General features: G+C 40.8%; 1 protein-coding gene and 2 long non-coding RNA genes across 6 annotated transcripts in view; 1 reads left to right on the top strand and 2 right to left on the bottom strand.

Moving 5' to 3' along the window:
• Positions 1–216: 216 nt before the first annotated feature.
• Positions 217–10,597, bottom strand: LOC145651222 (uncharacterized). The gene is made up of 3 exons (XR_014117029.1): positions 10,498–10,597; positions 2,117–2,190; positions 217–1,514 (listed from the first exon to the last, which is right to left on the bottom strand). It is a non-coding gene; the product is annotated as an uncharacterized LOC145651222 (long non-coding RNA).
• On the top strand, positions 4,995–9,850 carry LOC113589499 (uncharacterized). Of its 2 annotated transcripts, XR_003411990.3 has the most exons (4): positions 4,995–5,169; positions 5,507–5,913; positions 7,782–7,851; positions 8,663–9,850. It is a non-coding gene; the product is annotated as an uncharacterized LOC113589499 (long non-coding RNA). The 2 variants fall into 2 exon arrangements; XR_014117028.1 differs by having other exon boundaries at positions 7,782–9,850.
• A 1,758-nt stretch (positions 10,598–12,355) lies between the features above and the next one.
• Positions 12,356–17,510, bottom strand: part of cep76 (centrosomal protein 76) — a 7,912-nt gene continuing 2,757 nt past the window's right edge. For 2 of the 3 annotated variants that reach the window (XM_027029186.3, XM_027029184.3), the window contains exons 4-12: positions 17,357–17,510; positions 16,847–17,032; positions 16,435–16,532; positions 16,181–16,309; positions 15,438–15,626; positions 14,091–14,257; positions 13,458–13,791; positions 12,877–13,094; positions 12,356–12,643 (exon numbers count right to left, since the gene is read on the bottom strand). The exon at positions 17,357–17,510 is cut by the window's right edge and continues 71 nt beyond it. In XM_027029186.3, the coding sequence (XP_026884987.2) occupies positions 12,505–12,643; positions 12,877–13,094; positions 13,458–13,791; positions 14,091–14,257; positions 15,438–15,626; positions 16,181–16,309; positions 16,435–16,532; positions 16,847–17,032; positions 17,357–17,510 (1,614 nt within the window). In that variant the 3' untranslated portion in view covers positions 12,356–12,504. The remainder of the gene's footprint in view (positions 12,644–12,876; positions 13,095–13,457; positions 13,792–14,090; positions 14,258–15,437; positions 15,627–16,180; positions 16,310–16,434; positions 16,533–16,846; positions 17,033–17,356) is intronic. The other variant, XM_081696738.1, reaches the window with a different exon arrangement.

Here is a 17,510-nt window from a genome sequence, read left to right as displayed (position 1 = left end):
GCCACTGTATTCTCCAGTGTTATACTGTCAACTGTCAGTGAGCTTGCCCAAAGGTATCAGAAACAAAAACAACATTTTTAGAAAGAAATTAACCTCAGTTGCTAAGAACCTATTAGATAGTAGTACATATAAAATCCTTCTTCATGAATCTTCTCTCAGTTCTCCTTATGTTTCTTTGCTGTGGTCATATACAACAGTAGCCATAGGTCTGTTCATTACATTTTAATTGTAATAATGACTCACATGACTACACTGAGTACTCATCCTTTTTTGCTATAGCCACAACTGTTCTAAATGGTGAAAGCAGGCTTTTGGCACACACTCACTGCACAAATGGGAACAGGGGATCCGAGTCCCAGGCTGAGGCTGGAAGGGGAAGGAAGGAGGCGGGAGGACGGGGAGCAGGAGCGGAAACAGCAGCATGCCCACGACTGCATTAGCATACTCCCAGACAGCCTGTTAGCTGAAGAGGGTTTTAATTAGCTATTTTCCCGCTAGCAAATGAGGAAATTATCGGCTGAGCGAAACAAGCCAGAGACAACTGGGCCTGCCACCAACAAACACATGTCCGTGTCAGCACAAACACACACACACACACACACACACACGCACACGCACACGCCCCTGAGCACACACATGGCATGGGCACTCACAAGCACAGCATTATCATAATGAATGGTTCAGAAAATGGGATGAAGCAAAAACATTTTAAAACACATGTCTTTTCCTCTTTCTGTCTTTGCCAAAACTGGTATGAACACACGGCAGCAATAACGCAGCCATAGTAACATTATTTTCTTGAGGGGTTTAATCAGTGATTCCCTTCATCCTACTGCACGCCACACGCCACTCCTTCCGTCACAGACCTTATTTAGGTGGTAGCATTAATATTTAAATGTCACCCCAGCTCTGTGTAGCTTGTGGTCTTTTGCTGAAGCAGCCCCTCTCAGCCAGGATCTCACCCTCAGAAAGGAGCTTGTGCTGCTCTGCTCTCCCAGACCAGTGGCTGCAGAGGCCTTGTCTTTAAGGACAGTAGGGTGGAGGTGTGCCCGGGGTTCACAGGGAACCATTAGCCAGTTTCCGGAGAGGGAAGCTTATGAGCATTTTCACATTCTGCATTTGTTAAACTGGGTGGTGTTTTATAGATGATGCTGTACACTGTACACTAAAGGCTACTCTGACATTTTGGCAAAGAACTTGTTCCATTTGTTGTCCAGTAAATCATTTGCATAGAAAATTAGTATATTTAAAGAAATAAATGTGGTTTAATTTTCAAATGTCAGTTCTCCCCATAGTAGCACAGGCATCGGAGAAATTTAACTTATTACTGCCCAACTCCTTTTTAGACTAACAACAAAACTGCATGCTTGTCTTTCATTTATTTTATTCTTAAACACATTGAGTGGAAATGGCCTTTTATGGTAGAGTAACACCTGCTTTTTCTACCCAAGACCAGTTTAAACATGAACTGGGCAACAGCAAACTGTTCTCAGGTCACAAAATCAGCACACCACCTAGGGAAAAAGACCCATGGAGAGAGTACATTAAACATATCTGCTAAATTCAGAATTTGACACAATGCAGCAACCTTCAAAAATGTGTGTGTATATCGATAGCTTTGTACTTCCACAAAAACATGTTGGAATGGAATTCAGTTGCCTATCTGGTATCACATCATAAAAGGCTGAGGTGAAATTCTGTGTTAACAAGGCTTCTCATAGAAATACTCCTGTGCCTGAAAATGCATTCCACAGAAGTAGGACATGAGGTTACTAGTAATTTTGAATGCTGAAATACATAGAAATCTATCCTTAAACCTGGAGTCATCTGGTATGCATTTTCCCATAAGTACTTTAGACTGCATTGGTAAAGAGAACATTCAAACCATTAATGAAAGCATTCAGCTTCTACTCTCCATATTAGTGCTGTCATGCATCCCCAACACTCATCATCTTCAGCTCTGCAATGCTTTAAATATTCATTTGATGATGCACTAATGCTTCCACTTTTTTCCCCCCAAACTTTATGCTTTTAAGATTAGTCAAGAGCTCATATTCCGGACTCGTCATGCATGCTCCACACTCCATGCCGCTTCACTCTGATGTGAATTCATCACCTTAAGTATTTCACTACCTTTCTTCTCCCCTTCACCAATCCTGAAAATCTTTGTCTTCTCTCTGTGTCCAATATCTATGGAGAGAGAGAAAGAAAGAGAGAGAGAGAGAGAGAGAGAGAAAGAGAGAGGAAAAGGAAGGGAGGAAGAGAGAGATGACAGGCGCTCAATTTGTAATTGGAGATTTGGCTGGTGCTGCAGGCTCTGGAAGAAGAGGAGTGAGGCCTTCACTGCTCCCTGCATCCCATCAGCACTGACCTAGAAACGGCCCGCTGATCACTCCCTGGGGTGGCTGCCAGCCAGAACCCTCCTCCCTCTCTTCCTTTCTCTCTCTCTCCTTCTCACTCCCTCTCTTTTTCTCTCTAGCAGTGCTATGTGATCACCAGAACTCATCAGAGGGTGTGTGAGAGAGGTGGGGAGGAGCAGAGGTATGCTCCCTGTCCTGAGAGTCCATGAAAAGGTGGAGGAGCACACTGATAAATGATAGTGGAAAGATTTTTGTCTACTTTTTTACATGACACAACTCATTGGCTTCCACTTGTCTTTAACAAAATGTGACAGAGGAAAATATGGAATGAAGAGCTCAGATATCGCTTTAGAACAATGTACCAGCGCTGCCTGATAATATGGATTCACTCTACATAAACAAGAAAGAAATTAGGAGTGTTTTTCAACTTTGACAAGGAATAGTAAGCCACAATATTTCATTAACAGATTGAAATGCAAAGACAGTCACACAGATTCTGAAAAGTCTAACTGGCTAACTATGATTCAGTGGCTAACTGGCAGTAGAAAAGAGTGAAGAGTGTGTGTGTGTGTGTGTGTGTGTGTGTGTGTGTGTGTGTGTGTGTGTGTGTGTGTGTGTGTGTGTGTGTGTGTGTGTGTGTGTGTGTGTATCTTGCACGCAAGCATGTGTGCACGTTTGTGTGTACACGTGTGTGTCCTCCTCTGGCCTCGCTCTGTTTCTGCGTAGCATTAATGAGCAGAGGCAGGCAAAAGTGAGGCGCATGAGCGAGTGCAGTCCATTAGTGCTGAAAGAACAAGTGGGGGGGGGGGGGGATAGAGAGAGGGAGATGGCGAGTGCGTGATGGAGAGAGAGGGAGAGGAGGAGAGAGGGAAATGGAGAGAGAAGACATAGAAAGCAGAAAAGAAGTACTACTTCTATTATCTATGGACTCAACCAGAACCAGAGAGAGAGGGAGAAAGGGAAAGTCTTAAAAGGCCTATATTTAACCACTGCTAGCAGATAAGGACACATGCAAATGTGACAAAGCAGTCAAGAAAGAAGAGTGAGAAATAAAATAATCACGGAACAAGAGACTAAAAAAAGTACAGAGTTTGACACTTGAACCAAGTCTGTCTCCAAACCGCATTTTTTCACTGGGGGTAGTTTTTTTGGAGAGTGACTGTCAGGGATAGGAGTATCTGTATGAGTGAGGTGGGGGCGTGAGCTCCATAATGCTTGCCTGCATTTTAATTAGCATTCCTCTCTGAGATATTCAACATACCACCCTATCACCATGACAGCCAGTGTGCAGCAGATAACGAGACAGGACAACATGATTCAGCTGTTGGATTCAGAGTGAGGTGTAAAAAAGTGTTATAGAAATAAGAGTGCACCCAAAGAGTTTTGTTGTGTTAGTGATCCTGTATTAGGGATGTTAGTTACTTACACTTGATAACTAAGATTACTCAAACTTAGTAGCATACCAAACTGTACATGGAGGAGTAGGGCTGCTAGTAACATGTGAAGGTGCATTAGTCTAATGGTGAGTATTCCAGTGCCACAGTATTGGTTTCCTTCTCATTACACACATAAAAGACTGTTAGGGTTGGGTCTTTTTTTTACATTTTAATCAAAAAAGGGATAATTTCCTTTGCGTCTTGATTTTCTTTTCTTTTTGCTCTTGGTTCTCTCAGGTATGTGGGGTAGCAGCCGGTCGTACCGTGTAGCTCAGTCCAGCCTGTCCTGTTGCCATGCATCACAGCATCACAACCAGCACATTAATCACTGCCTGGCTGCTGTCCCCTGGCTCAATCTCATCACGGCCCCCTTCCCTCCTCGACCACCAATCACAGTTAATTAGGGCCTTCTACAGGCTGCGGCTTAAAGGGAAGCACTGTGCCTTCACAGGCTTTTAGGGAGAAAAATCCTTTGTTACTGGTGAGTAAACCATTTTGGCCACTTGTTTCCATTTTAGCTACAGCCTTGAGGAAGCTCTCTAATTCTGCTGGATTCTAATTCTGTTGATACTGCACTGCAAATGATGAAAGCTGAACCACAGTCATTTTTCTTCAGCAGGGTAAATTAAAAATGAATGCCATCTGACTACTATTAATGCCATAATAGCATTGCAGTTATTTGACTGCAATAATTTTGCTAAACTTTATTAAATTTGTACTACTGAGATGCTCTAATATGCCATTTCGCAAATATTTTCAGACAGTACACTGCAGAGAATGTGAAAAATGAAGCATGTTTAACAACCTTGTCAAACCCAAGACAGAAGGAGCACCTCTCAGAGGTCGATGTTTTTAACCATTTTTTAAAACACAGGGGCCTTTAAGGTAAAAAATTATAGTGGTTCAATCTAAGGCGTTTTGATTTTACTGATCTTGTCATAAGTCCATTAATTCACTCATCTATAACATTAACATTAAATGTCTCAAAAAAACATCAGATCGTTGACAGTTTTCTTTCATTCCTAAGCATATCTTACAAGTTAATATCAAACAACAGCATTAAGCTAGTCTCCTAGTCCGGCATGTCACCCAGCCAATCCTTGGAGGCTGGCATCAAGCACAGCATGCTTCTCTGGCACGTCCAGGGTTAGATGGTGTGTGTATTCAGGGCGGGCGTGTTTTTCTGTTCAGCAGGACCCTGCTTGATTAAGGCTCAGCAGCACCAGATGGCAGGGAGTCAATCATGGAGGACCCCTTTGCAAGGGTCCAGCCCCTGAACATCTTTAGGGAGAGATTAACTGGCATCAGCATACGCCAGGGTGGGCATTCCTTCAAACACAGGGGAGGCACTCACTCCATCTGAATTTGTTCAGGTCAGAATTTATTGCACCCTGCACCTTTTAAATTATGGCAAACCAAAGATATATAAAACATTAAAAACAATCAGATGGAACTTCACTACCTAGAGGACCAGCCTGATACCCCAAATAGTGTTGATTTTTAAAAATTAATACAAATCTTCATTTTGCTTCTGTAGGGAACAATCACAATGTAGAATATAGGAGTAATTCGTCGCAGTCTAGCTGTCTAGCTCTGTTTCTTTTGGCACCTCTAAACCAACTGGTAATTGAGTATATCACACCGCACCAAAATAGACCACCTCTCTTCTCACAGACACTTTACTGCATATTTCTTTCTCCTTCTCTTCAGAGGCATCTGAACATAGTAAATTATTTACACTGGGTATAGATCTACAAACACTCGAGCCGCGGCAGCCGCTCGGGCGGATTGCCCATGGGAGACGAATGTGGCCGGGCATTTGACAAAAGAGCAAGCAAGCGTGGCGAAACTGCAGCGGGCCTGGAAAGGTCAGCTGCCCCCCTCCGGGCACGCTCTGATATTTTCATTATTGAGGCGAAGAGACGCATGCACGCCCGCCACCTCTCCCAGCCCAGCGAATCGTCTGGGGTGCCGTCAACACACTGAAATAAGCACGCACCACAGAGAGAGGAGGGAGACAGAAAGACGGGGAAGAGGACTGCGACAGAAACATGGAGATTGAGACAGGAAGACAGAGACATGAAGATGTTGAGAGAGAGATCACACATCGAGACGAGGTACAAAGACTGAGAAATGAATTGTGGAAATAAAAGAGAGGGAGCTGCTTTATTAGTTTTGTTTGCGTTATAAAATTGACTCTGCTGCTAAAGGCAACAATCAGATATTCTTTAATTGTTTTTGTCTGATACAGAGGAATCTTGGTTCCATTTTCATGCACTGTATTTCATGCAGTGAATTCTCTAGAGAAGTACAGGCCACCATTATGTTTTTTCCAAGACTTTTTAACTGGCTATAACAGACACGAATAAGTATGAAGTAGTCATTTCATTTTATCTCACCCTGTTTTATTTTATAAAAAAGAAGTTGAGGAGGCATGTACTTACATTTACCTGGTAATAAATCAGTATACTTATTCAAAATTTTCAATTAGAAAATGTATCATGTGACACATTTATGTTTATTGTTATCATATCTATAGAAGTCTTATTTGTAACAGTCAAACTCTCAACATAATGTGGCAGCATAAATAATCCTTTTTGCATGTAGTCCTTCCTGCTGACCAGTTGAGGGAAAATTTTCAGCTAAACAGACACTTGTCAAGCAATTTTCTCTTCACCAACTGTTGCCACCAATAGGGTATTTGCTCCGTCCAGTGGAAGGAAATAGCACTGAGTGGAGGTGCAGAGAGTTCTAGTTCCCTCATCACAACCTGGCCCTCTGTTTTGCTGCATCTTTCTGCTCTCAGAAGCAAGCCATCCTTTCACCCAGGGGATCTGAAACTTGTCCAAGGCCTAACAGTTCTTTGTTATTTGAAGTCCTCCATTAAGAGCCGATCTTTTTCACTCTGAAAGCTGGAATCCATAAGAAGTTGCTACTTTACTGTGTTTTACTGATTTTAATCTAATACCAAAGCTAACCTGAGTCTTTTATGAAAGTAACCTTTAAGCCGACGAGTCTGCAGCTGAGTCTGATGGGCTGTTGGAGTGTGCCCCTCTCTGGCCCTGCACCAAGACTGCAGCTGGTGGGCTCTCTCTGTACTGAGTGGTCCCAGGCTCTGGGCCTTTCTTCACACTGACCCTGCTGTGAATCTAGCAGCAGAGGAGAAGCGCTCGCCCTGACACAGCCTACTGGCCTTTGCCAAATGAGGCATCAGAGTCTCTCAAATACTCCACAAACTGAGCAACAAGAAGGATAGAAAGGAAAAAAGGAAAGAACGACTTTTCCAGACTCTAAAATTTCATACTGATATGCTCAATCTGATGATCAGATATGCCATAAACCACAAATATGCCACCAGGCATGGCTAGGACTAGTATAATATATTTACTATTTAAACTATTGTTTTTAGGTTAGGTGCAAAAATGGTATTAAGGAGTTTCAAGAGTATATTGAAGAGTATATTTTCCTTAAATTAGTTTATTTTGATTTCCAATGAAAAATAGGTGGGTCTTTCAAATGTTTTTACATTTTTAAAGCGAAAGGATGCTTTTACATGTGCAAAACCTCTGAAAATATATTACTAAAATGACCTCCCAACTTCAATTAACTTAATCCACAAAGAGAACACCATATTCTGTTCGTTGCAATTTAACATGATAACATTCTTTTAATAGACCTTTTCATTCTTTCAAAATTATTCCTTTTCCAAAGTGGGAGCTACATCCCAACTATTAAACATTAAAACAAGATTATCATTCTGCAGCTAAATGACTAAGGTTCAGTTCATTTGTGACAGAATGATATCATTTTAAATATTTGATATCAAACTGGATTAAAATAAGGTTTACTTCTCTGGCTACCGTTTTCAATACAATCACATCTTAGTCTCTGTGGTGTAGCACGTGTTAGGAATGTCAAAATCTAGGTTGCTATTAGAACTTGACTTTTGCCACAAGCGAACACAGCACTCCTGCTCCCCTTCTAGAAATCCCACAATGGAACACAATGCAGGCGGAATTGAAGTCATGCTGAGGTCATGGACTCCCTTGTGTGTGGTATGTGAATACTACTGCTGTTTAGAGGCTGAGAGAGAGAGAAGAGGGGGGACCAGTCACAACAGCCATGGCATAGCATAGCAGAGTTGAAATAGGCAACTGTGCAGTAAATGAGAAACATATCAAAGAATATGCTGTACTCTGCAGCAAGATTAGATAATGGTGCTCTAATAGCTCAGTTGCCCGTCACATAGCTAAATCTATTTAAATGGATTTAATATTATTGCCAGTGCCATAAATGCAGCCTTGAAAAAAACTGCATCTCATGAAATTATTCATTATGAAGAAATTACAGATTTTCTTGCTGCCTGTGGTTTTAAAAAAGAATTTGTATAAATTAATAAAATTTCAGAAATTTACATTTAACTAATCGGTAGCTAGATATGTTTTGCTAACACAATGTTTATAGGACACATTTAATAGAAGGAAATTCTTCTTTCTCAAGGAAGTTTTGTCAAAATCAATGGCAATTTGCATGTATGATTATTTTTAACTCACTTAGTATTTCTATTTTATCTTTTATCCTATTTTTAACTTCCTATAAGTATAAATCAGACTATATAGATGCAGTGTAGAGTTTAACATTTTTAAGTTTAGTTTGACCTTGATTAGATTTAATCTGACATACAGTTAACCCTCAACATGACTTTGTACTCTCACCAAATTCAGCATTTCCACAAGCAAGAGCCCTGATTGGAGACACAAAACAGGCAGTGGGACCTAGTAGCCTCAGTATTTCGTTTATGACAGACATGCCCAAGTTGAATCTTGTCCATCACTATGACATGACTGTCAAATGTGTCCCAAGCAGAGACAGCACAGACAATGGAGAAGGTCTGGATGAAGGACAGGGCTCACTGATAGTGGGGAGCAGAAGAAGATGGGAACAACATGTATCTCTTGCCATCTTCCAACCTCTAGCCAGTCTATAGGATGAGTTATCTTTGGCCTACAAAACAATGAAAAAGTATGAAGCAGGTTGCCAAAAAGGCACTGTGTTGAACAGTCATGCGGCATGAATGGCGCATCCTTGTTCAAAATCAAAAGCAGACAGACTTGGAAGGTTCTGTTTTTTCTCTGTTCTTTATATTTAAATGACACAACAAGCTCATTAGGACTCTGCATTAACTGACTTTAAACCTCCCCCTCTCATCATTAGTTGCCGCGGCAAGGCTCGGAGGCAGACCGCCGCAGCCCGGCCCAGTGCGTGCGGTTTGATGAGCGTGGCACTCCCTCACCCCAAACATGTCTCATTAAGAGTTCAGTAGAAGCACCTCCAGCACCACACACATCCCCTCCCTCCCTGGGCACGTTCCCCATCTTTTTCAGCTGCTAATTAGGCACCTACCCCCGCCCCTCTCTGCACATCCCCTGTTACTTCTGAGAAGGAGACGGATATGATTTTTCTTGAACCCAAAGGCCAACTTAATCAGCTGAATTAATGACTTTATTACCCGTAGTACCCCGAGCAATACAGCCCATACACACCAACAGCATGCTCCTGCCTGCTTTGCTCCCTGCTTTCTTGCAGGTTTGCATGCCGTTCGAGCCCCAGTGTCCGCTTGCTTTTGTTTTTGAAAATGTTTAAATACATACAATGCTTTAAATAAAAACACAGGCAGTTTTGAGTGATTTGGAGTGGTCTCTCCGACCTTATCCAAGTCTATATCTATTTTCAGATGTCATTCCAGGAGGAGAGCATTTGTGCCAAATGGCTCTAATACCACACTTGTTCAGTAATCTCTGCAAATTGCTACTGAATGCTTGGCAATGGGAAATGAGACAGTGAAATGAGACAGTGAAAGATCTGTGTGATGGGAGGTTAATTGTCTTAACTGTAGCTGTGGAACAGGTGTTCACGAACATTTCAATTCACTAAAGCTTTCATTATTTTCAAACATCGTTTTCACATATACATTCTATAATTGCACTCCTTTAGTTAATGATGAAAAAGTGGTGTATGCATTTGTCATCTTGTCACAGAAGTGTCATATTTTTCATGCATGTGATAATTAAAGTAATTTTCCTTTGTACTTTTGAAGCACCTTTCTTTTCTATTCTAAAGTCAGTTACAATTCATACAATCAGATGAGCACATGGCAAAATATAATTCTAGCTCATCACATCTCCAAAAGAACTATGCACAATTTTTTTTAAATTTTTGTATCTCATTTTGTGAATTACATGAAATGCGTAGTAAACATGTTTTAAAAGATCAACAAAAACTAATAAGAGGAAATCCAAAGAAAATAATTTTTACTTTTTTTTTTTAAAACACAGAAATGTCTGAAAAGAGAGAAAATTGCATTATCCTTAATATAGTCACCCAGCAGGGATGTCATTTGCTGTCTGTTTTTACTTTTACCTATTTTTCCCCCAAGGCTACTTCCAGTCTACTATAGCACTTCTCAGCATCTCATCAGAGGCTGAGCTAAAGAAAAATAACACAAAGGCAGAAACGATCCTCCAGGTGCTCAAGTGAAACTTTTCAAATAATCACCGATGTCTTTATCAGCAGTGATAGAAGTGCCAGTGTTTTTCGTTAACTTTAGTTAACTTTCCTGTGCCGCTGGCATTCCTCCCTAAAGACCGATTAGCCAGTTACACCTTCAGACAAAGAGTATTAATATGAGGTGAAGACAATACCTGCCTATCGCATCAAACACTTCGTCTCCAAGACAGGAAATGTGATGAGGAGTGAAGGTGCACTTCAGTCAAAGGAATTATTCATTAGCCCAAACTATCCCCCTCCCTTTCCCATCATATACACACACACACACACACACACACACACACACACACACACACACACACACACACACTCCTGCAGCAGCTCTGGGCTGAATGAGGAATTGCTAATGAGCAAAGGGTAAAACAGAAATAATTGGATGTCCTTGCACATGCGTCTCAGGTTGATGGTGATGTGCGATCAGAATAAATTGCAGACAGATAACAAGATGGTTAGTCAAGGAGGAACAAATGCCTTTCAGAGCATTCAATCAGCGATGACTGTGTGCAGTTCACAGTCATCCAGTTATCCATGGTTTGGATTAGGCTTCAAACTTCTCATACTCACAATATACCATTGAAATGAGAGTGACTAAAGCATGAAGCACTGTCTGAGCCCAGAGTTATTAAATGCTGGTGGAAAACAATGGTAAAGTATCGTCATATAATCACTTAATGAGCTAGTCAGAATGGCTGCTGGCATGGTGACTTTTAAAGTGAGCTACAGTGGTATAGTGATGCGTTTTTAACACTGCACTGCTACTCTAGGCAATGAAACACAAGGAAGACCAAAATTGCTAAGCCAACAACAGAGCAAAACAAGATCGAACACTAGTTTCCTCATCAAAATTAGACCAGAGGGAGGTTTTTATTCTTAACCATCTTGAATATTGCATTAAAATGCTAAAACAAAAACAAAAAACAAAAAAACATTAAATTCAGCCAAAGTCTAACAGTTAAAACTGCAAAATAAAAATAGGTTTTACTGTAAAACGTATCTGTCTGTGATATTCCTATCCAGGTAGCAGAGCTAAGATGATCCCTAAAACGTACACTCTGGGCTGACTCACACCAGCCTACAAATTATGTATGCATACTTTGTCTCCACCTTGTGTGCAGGAGAAAAAAACTCTTTTGAATTGAAGACAGAAGAGATTTTTTCTGACCGTTGATTAATTTTACATTTTATTTTAAACGAATTTCAACCTTGGACTTTGTCAATACAGAATTCCTACTGGCAATCATTTTACCGTCACACTAGACCCATAAAAGGCAGTGACAGTATTCAGGCTTTAAAGAATGCGCTTCAAACAACAAAAACAGTCTGTGAGGCTCTTACTGTATCTTAATTTAGAAGCCCAATGATTTAATGTATTTTAGAAATGAAACATAATCTGTTGGATTATTAATACACATAACCTAATCAAGGGATTAAAGCTCCAGGGTTCAAAAACCTATGCATATTTTGTTACTAAAGTAAAACTTCCTCTAAAAGCATTACATAATCTAAACATTATAAAAGATATCAAATCATTCACCATTCAGCTCATCACACTTTTGTTTTCAGACCAAAGGAAAATCATACTAGATCTAAACATATAAACTGTAACTTATTTTGGCAGATTCCCCAATGTTCATTAATTGCCACAAACAACCCTTCATCTAAGATCACCATTTTCGCAGTGAGAGCAGTATTTCTGGGCTCATGAACTGAAACAGAGACTACAGGATGCAATCAGTATACCTCTGAAAATTTGAGTGCTGCAGTAGTCACTGAGGGGGTAACTTATCATAGGTGTACTGTGAATGATGGCTGAGTGCATAGATCTGATCTGTGATTTAACTTAAATATCCAAACGTTATCATACTCGGGAGAACACTGCCATCTACTGGACCCAAATGAGGACTTGCAGAAACGTAAAGCTGGATGAAACCTGACTAACGATGTTTTTTCTTAAAATTAGATACACTTGAATGGACATGCTGAAGCCTCAGACCTGTTTATTATTTTCATTTATTTATAAAATATATATTGTACATACAAAATTGTACATATTTAAAAAGGCACACAATCCAAGTATACTGTGAGAAGTAAAGCAGTCCCAGACTGTACTATAAATACAATTTGAAGTTGTTAGCCATCGGTCATAGCACTGATCTGTATTTACAGGCGAACATGATCCACACAGCACAGGCTGATTCAGGGTAGGCAAACACTCGCACCCGCACTGCCAATCGAACATGGTCTCCACGGCAACATAAAATCTCCTCACAGAAGGGTGACCTGTTCAGACATGTACGACAGCCATGTCAGCTACATGTCCAGCTCTTATTTTTGTCCATTTACCTGTTTGCTTTTGTATGTTCTCCACCAAAATGGGAGTAAGTATATCTTTAATGAATATCTTTGTTAAGGAGGGGTTTGTATCTTTGCGTCTGTGGGCACAAAGAACTGCATGTCTACATCTGAGGGCATTGTGATGAAAGCCAGTGTAAGTGGAAAGGCCCAAGATGTACCTGAGGCAGGTGGTGAAGGCTCTGCGGGCATTGCAGTGCAAGAAGTGAATAGGGAAGCCTTTAAAGGTGTGCCCATCAGGCACGGCTCTGCGCACACCGTCCTGAAACTCCTCGTTTCCGCATGACACCCCCATTGAGCGCTCCAGCTCATATGCAGCCAGAGCTGAGGACAGCAGGTAGCACAGGTGATCATCCCATACTGTAGCCAGACCCAGATCCTGAAGAAAGAAAGGGAGCCAGAGGGACACACACTTGCGTTCTCTATTATTATTAATTATTATTATTATTATTATTAGTTGCATTTATATAGCACCTTTCTCAAATTGCTTTACAAATATCGCTTCCCCCCCCCCCCAACAGAGGGTTTCAAACTGTTTTCTAGTTTACTGTTTACTAGTGCAGGAAAAATTAACCCCTGACTTCAAAGTCTGTCTAAAATCATGATTTCCACTAATGATCAACTAATTCACTTTTATTCAGATTCAAATGAAGAACAAATTTAAGAGAGTGGTGCCCCAGTGAGTGCACCACTTTCAAGTGGGCATGATTATGTAGGCTATGAATGTGCCTGTGAGTCCCACCTTCCTGTGCTCAGCCAGCAAAAAGCGCATCTCAAGTTCAAGCTGGTTGCTGGCTTCAGCAGACTGTATGGAAGGGGAACAGAGAGGCGGGGTTGGGGGCAGAGAGGAGGTCGAGCCAGGGGCGCAGACCGACCGCACCGCCTCCTCACTCATGGCTTTCCAGCGGGAACTGTCGGCAAAGTCGAACACACACAGCTCTACACTGTCCGAGGGTTGGCAGTTGGCCAGGAACGTCTTGTAGTTGAAGACACAGCCAACTGTGCAGTAAGGGTAGGTGGGTTTGGGCTGGGGAACCAGTGGAGGGGCCTCTGGGTCTATTGGCTGGTGCAGATACCTGAGGAGCAAAGTGTGTGTTTAGTCATAAACAGAAAAACACAATGCAAGAGATTTAATAGTCCATCACTTTTTGGATTTCTTTCATTTTTAATGTTGAGATTTACATGGGAACAACTCAGTAGCTCCCTAACAATGAAAGGATAAACATTAGTACATGTATATTAAGGTAGTTTTTGTTCATTTGAAACTTGAACAATTATTCCAAAAATAACTTTGTTTTAGCCTAAGAGGGCATGACTGGAACAAATGTATGATCTCCATATTGAGAGACTGAGTGCATCTATGTAATTTGGATACCTGTGAGCAGTCAGACTCTCCCAGAATGTGACAGTGCCATCATTACCACAGGTCATCACCCAGGTATGGGGGTTGTTTTTGCCCTTGGTGCCCACACACACATAAGCATCCAATCCAAAGCCCAACAGCAGACTACACAACAGCGTGGCATGGTCCTCACAATCACCCTGACAACAAGAAACAGTGATCACCCAGAGAGAAGTTGATGCTTTTTTTGGTAAGATAACAGCACATGCAAATTTGTACTGCTTCAAATAAAATCATTTAGTGAGACTGTAAGCTTAGAATGTTATCTACTCAAAAATTCAACCCCACTTAAAGGGTCACTGGCCTGGTCCTAAGACAGCCAATTAAACTATAATACATCTGTTCCTTTGTCATTTAAATATATTTACATATCATGTACCTTTCACAAGTGATAGTTTAATCTGAATAACGATGCATAGGTTTATTAACTGTGGTTCCTGTCATCTGTCCCTTTGTTTCGGTTCTATTCCTTGTTTAGTCCCCTGCTTCATTTTCTCCGCACCTTATTGGTCTCAGGTGTTTTTCATTTGCCCTCATTAGCATATTTAAACCCTGTCTTGTTACTGGTCATCGTACTGCGTTTCATTTGCTATGTTTGATGTAGTGTTCTAGCTCCCTGTTCACTTTCCTGTTCCATGTCTATTTGTCAGGTTTTAGTTCCCATGTTCTGTTCAGTTGTCAAGTATTCCAGTTTTGTTTCTTTGACTTATTACTCTGGCTATTCAACCATGAATATCTCTATTACAATGATTATGGATTTGCCCTTAATAAAACATTGCTTTTCTCAGTATTTGCGTCCTATCTCTTATCTCTCAATGTTGCATTATTTAACAAAACTCTACAAATTTGCATAGCCTAAAAGCAAATGTGATCTTTCTGGGCCAGCTCCAACCCAGCTGTTTTGAATCAACTGTAATCAAGTTATATGAATTGAATATCTCTGAATGTTCATCTGGTTGAGAGGGTACTGTAATTACTGTTATGATTTAAACTGCTCAAAAGGTCTAAACACTATCCAATGAATTTAACACAACATATCAATTCACACCCTGTGTTTTGAAACTCACACTGGGATGTAGAGTGGGTAACCTTAGTAAAAACACCACAATCTTCCAAATGTGATGAATGAACGATGTATTGGATTCACTTTAAAATATTACAAGCAAACAGAATTGGGTAGAAAAAACAAAACAAAACAAAATAGCCCTAGAAATGCAACAGAATGTGGTGGCCTTCTATATTTAGACAATGCATCAACGGCTCCTGCCCTAACAAAAACTGCTCAAGTGTTCTAGCATGTATATTTAACTGAAGTGTTACTTTGTTCCTACAGAGGAAGGCCATCATGTTGCACCACTGCTCATGCCGGGCCCCTCCGCCCACCACAGGCGCTCTCTCCTGGGCCAACAGACTGACAAAGCGAGCCGCTTGCCGTGGGCTTTCCAACAACCGGCCAGCACGCAGAACACGCACGTATGAACACACTGGACGGTTAACACCATTCTCATCCTGCAAGACACACATAGGTGACAGACAGCTTTTTTGTTCAGAGCTCAAGATTTGGATAGACAGACTATTATGGACACCAGATATATTGTTTTGACTGCTTATCTATATTTGGCTAAGCAGACTAAACTATGTTCAAGCACTGACTTTTTTTTTTTTTTTTAATGGTTCAAAAAAAAAATTTTAATACTAAAATAAACATTACTTTATCATCATTCAATTGAATTTTATGCTATTAAATAATTTACATAATTATGCAGCATATTTTAAGAGTAATGTGAGTAGATTTTAATTTCTCTTACATAAATATAAATACACTACAAAACCTTCAGCGCAGTACACAAGGTTTCCAAAGAAAAAAGGTGTTTCAGGCATTGGTCCTACGTCATATATATTATTACAGCACTTACTCCCTCCAATCTTCTTCAGAGATATCCATGTGTAACCTTGTGTAATACACTACAATTTTACTCTCTCTAAGGAAAATAATACATGTTCTAATTATTTTCACTTCCTGTAGGCTACAATAGCCAAGAACAATGGGCAAATATTTTTACCTGGGCAAAAATCTTGACTAGTTTGGACTGGTGAGAGGGTCGTATCTCTAAGAATTCTCTCCACCACTGCTTAGCATAAACCAGAAACAAACGCTCCTTTTCTGCAGTCTTCTGCCGCTCCAGTGACTGCTGTAAGTGAAGTCGCAGGCATACTATGGTCATGTCAGATTAAAGGTTTTTTATATATATACACATAAAATATGAAACTAAATAAGTGCATGGAAAGACTACATATAATGGCAATTATATTTCACCTGTGTGCTGATAACTTCAGGACTCAGAGTTTCACTGAGGGGAGGATACATCTCCAACTTTAGGTTAAGAACGCCTGTGGATACTTTACACTCACTGCCTAGAGGATTCACATACATACATACATATATTCCCATTCAGCATAAATGTAACACATGACTTTAAACAGTCAGTACCACTGCAACACTGTAAACTACATTTACAGGTACAGCATTGATCTGACAAATTGAGTGAACACAACTTGAGCAACTGAGGGTTAAGGGCCTTGCTCAGGGGCCCAAAAGTGGCAACCTAGTGATGATAGGGCTTGAACTGGCAACCTTCTGATTCATTGATAAGTACATTAACCACCGAGCTACCACTGCCTAATATTAACAGCACTCATTTTTATGCTCAGTAAGAAGCCATTCTCACCTACACCAAGCAGTTCCACGGATATGGCTGTTTTCCCATTGGGGGCACTGAGGACTGATCGCCAGTCGAGGAAATAAGAGGAGACCAGGACTGTGTCCCCAGAGGCATCCGTCCTAATCAACACCATGTGCACCGGGTCACAGATGGACAACATGGTGGTGGCATCAGCCATTTTACTGGCATCACCTGTGCACACAAAAACAAACCTGTTATTTTTGCTGGTCATGCAGCATAAATTAAAACTGGACACAATAATGAGACAAAGCTCAAGTTACTTCTAAGGATTTCTAAACATATATATATTGTCTTGTAATAAATGCATCCACACAATACCAATCTTAAGCAAACACACACTTATTATTGGCTACATAGCCCTTGAACACAATCCCTTTCATTTACAATGGAGGACACTGTAGATACTGAAACTGTTAAACAGTCTCCAGTTTCCTTCTGCATATACTTAGAAACATTAAAGCAAAGAAAGACAGTGAGGCATATGAATTTGAATACCTGGACCATCTCTGTGTACCTCAAGAAGAAAACCATCTTGGAAGTCTGGCTCACAGGCACATGGCACAGGTTTAGTGCGAAAGCGCTGGTTGCGGAAGTGGAGGTGGAGTGTGAATGTAGAGCACACCTGACCAGGCAAAGGTGCTGGTTCTTG

Source organism: Electrophorus electricus, chromosome 14 (assembly GCF_041902795.1).
Source record: "Electrophorus electricus isolate QZ-2024a chromosome 14, ASM4190279v1, whole genome shotgun sequence".
Lineage (NCBI taxonomy): Eukaryota > Metazoa > Chordata > Actinopteri > Gymnotiformes > Gymnotidae > Electrophorus > Electrophorus electricus.
This window is presented reverse-complemented; position numbering and strand designations above follow the sequence as displayed.